Source organism: Cupressus sempervirens, chromosome 1 (assembly GCF_028749045.1).
Source record: "Cupressus sempervirens isolate cs-2001-9-10 chromosome 1, ASM2874904v1, whole genome shotgun sequence".
In the NCBI taxonomy this organism is placed as follows: Eukaryota; Viridiplantae; Streptophyta; class Pinopsida; order Cupressales; family Cupressaceae; genus Cupressus; species Cupressus sempervirens.
The window spans coordinates 315,655,960-315,659,131 of NC_143118.1; the positions used below are offsets into that span (position 1 = coordinate 315,655,960).

Genomic DNA, 3,172 nt, shown 5'->3' on the forward strand with positions numbered 1-3,172 from the left:
GAAGTCTGCCAAGGATTTTATCCAATCACACATAAATTCCTCCACTACTCCAAAGTTACACTCCAAACTACTCTATGCACTTACACTAGAACATAGGATCTTAGCCGGAATTGCTTAAAATTTTGCAAATTTCGTTTTCAAAAGTGGTAGGGATGGCATGCATGGGTTACGATTTGTATGGCCAGCAATTCAAGCTACATATGTTTAAATCTCAACATTCATGTATAGCCATATATGGTATGGGTTAATCCAATTTTATGGATAAGTTAAAACATGAGGCAGTCTTGTGATGGACAACAGTCGTGTACTGGAATGATGTGACTGTGGAATAATAGAATGACGTAACGTTCTGTCAAGTCGAACTTAATGGTATGTACATAGAAACAAATAACCAAGTTGAATTAACAGCGGACAGCCTAAAGAGAAGTTACTCTTGGTAGTATGTCCACCATAACTAATCAAACGGCTTTCTTTCAAGCTTGTGCAAATGGTGATATAACGACTGCAAAACGCCTGGTGAGGAATAGCAATGCATCCAGCTTAAATGAATGGAGGACGCCAGACAACAAAACATGCATACATGCAGCAGCATTGGCAGGAAATGCAGGTTATTCTGTACCCATTATTTCTTTCTAATAAGTTAAAAAAACAGCTCTTTTCTACTCGATTTTCCCGCTTAACTCGTCCATTCATAATCAACACAGATATTTTAGAGGTGTTAGCAGCAAAGTTATCGACAGACTTCGGGGAATTGATAAAAAGGGTGGACAACCAAGGCAACACGGCTTTGCATTTGGCGCTAAGGAATGATCGCGAGGAACCGTTGAAAGATCGCGTAGATCTGATAAAATTGTTAGTACGCCTCGACTCCAGTTTGTGTGATTGTGCAAATAGAGAAAGCGAAACTCCGCTAAAATTGGCAGTCACTTTGGGGTTCGAAGAAGCCATGGAAATCTTAATAACTTGCACATCAAACGGCCTGCACTGTATTGTAGAGCTTAACCAGCTCAAGCTTGTTAGATATTTAATTAAGAGAAAGGTAGACTTGTCAAGTCTTATCAATCAGCCTTACCAACCTGCCCCAAATTCTCCCCCTCAAATAAATTATCCAACAAGCCCACCCGGTAGTCCTCCTACTAATCTGCCAATTCATGTAGGAGATCAGCGACATGACTACCCAATTGTTCGGCAAGGGGACGCCCCTTTGCACATTGCAGCAAGGAACAAATATGGCCACGTAAGATTCTTCTAGGGTTTGATGCTCACTATTCATAATGTTTTGGAGTTTTACTGATCTGTTCGTTTTGAAGGGCTCTAATTGTCCCTCTTTGATTTCTTTTTCCATCTTTTGCGTTGTAGATGGTGAATTTGTTGCTGAAAGTGCCCGGGATGGGCAAGCTTACCCGAAACAGCGAGGACAAAACACCATTTGAAATTGCAAGAGAAGTCACTGAGTACGATGAATCTTTCAGGATTATAAGAGAGCTGTCAAACTATGGTAGAAGGCCAAAGCCATTCATGTACTGTACGCCGAAGGCCAGCCACAGAAAGAACGAAAAGGCAAGGTTACTCATTAAAAAAACCTATGAAGAGAGACGCAATGCAGAACTAGTTGTGGCAGCGCTTTTGGCTACACTGACATGCGCGGCTGCATTCACTGTTCCAGGCGGTTTTGATTCGGACAATAAAAAAGAGAAGTTTCAAGGGAGCCCTATTCTTATGTCCTCCTTTTCGTTTAAGCTCTTCGTTATTTTCAATTGCATAGCCTTCTTTCAAGCACTCTTTGTTTGCATCATGTGGGAGACGAGCATTGATTTTAGCACAGGCAACAAGATGTTGTTCATGTCTGTAAACACTATGGTAACTTGCTGTAGCTTGGGATTCACCTCTTATGGGTTTATGGCTGCAGTCTACGCCATGCTGGCGCGTAAGGTTCAAACCTTCTCTTGGGCGATCGTAGGATATCTCATTTTTTTGGCTGTTAGTGGTGGTCTTTTAACTTGTGCCCTAGGGCTGCACATTGGGGTGAAGCGGGCCAGATTCAACCGCCTGTGTGGTGGATCGTGTATTCTCGATGAGATTGCTGAAGGTTTATGGAATTGGGCTGAACGTTGTGGGCTTCTGGATCTTTACCGTTTAGCTGAGAGATTTTCCGATGAATTAATCATTGGGAATGTCAAGCTCAGTGGTATAGCATCCTAGAAGATGAACATGGATACAACTCTCTCGTCCCCACAGTGCCCATTGTAGTAAGGTATGGGCGCGTCAATCCATGTTAAACTATACGGCCAGTTATATGGTCCCAAATTTCTTAATTTCTTTTTAGCTTTCACATTTTAATAGAGCAATTATATATTAAAGTCATCTTTGAGTACGAATAAATGTAATTGGATAATAGGTTATCTATTTTTCATTGAAATATACATGCTGGCTAATTTTGATTGAATTTACGGGTATAAAATAAATCAACAATTTTTTGTGTATGGTATGCTGATTTTGTGGAATTCATGACGTTTTAATTAAGTAAATGACATTTGGTTTTGATTTAAATGTTTTGTTTGAATCGTGTTTAAATCATTGTAAGTCGCTTATAATTGATTTTAATTTATTAGTTCGCTATTAAGACTATTACTTCTGTTAAGATCTTTGTTACACAAACAATATTGTTTTTGAAATGACATGCCAATTATATCCATCTACTACAATCTTATATTTAAAAAATAAACTAAAAAAATCATATTTGACCTTCCATGCGTTTTAATGGTACCATTACAAACTAAGGGACAAGTATAAAATTATTCATTATTGTAAATATGTATAAATATTTATTTGAGACATACTTAATAATATATCTCCATATTTTCTTCTTGTTTTTAGACAATTTATATTATCTTTTAATCTTTTCTCCACGTCTAAAGTAATAGCTAATTTTATTTAATTATTTTTAAACAAAAATATGTTTACAATGTACGCAATTTATTATTGTATTTTAAAAAAATATAAACAAAAAATAGATAATTGATAAGTAAACTAATGCATCTTTTATGCACGTCAAATTTAATTAAGATTAAAATTTACCATACTTATTGATATCATATTCCAAGAAACACTTTCCATATGTGAATATATGTATATGTATACATACACTCACATACACATATAATAAGAAATA

At 36.8% G+C, this 3,172-nt stretch overlaps 1 protein-coding gene across 1 annotated transcript; it reads left to right on the forward strand.

Annotated features, from left to right (window-relative positions):
• The first annotated feature begins 408 nt into the window (after positions 1-408).
• LOC149577397 (uncharacterized) lies at positions 409-2,446 on the forward strand. Its single transcript, XM_089833507.1, has 3 exons — positions 409-607; positions 705-1,237; positions 1,360-2,446. The coding sequence occupies exons 1-3, from the start codon at positions 442-444 to the stop codon at positions 2,200-2,202; spliced, it is 1,542 nt and encodes a 513-aa protein (XP_089689633.1). The 5' UTR covers positions 409-441; the 3' UTR covers positions 2,203-2,446.
• Positions 2,447-3,172: the final 726 nt, after the last annotated feature.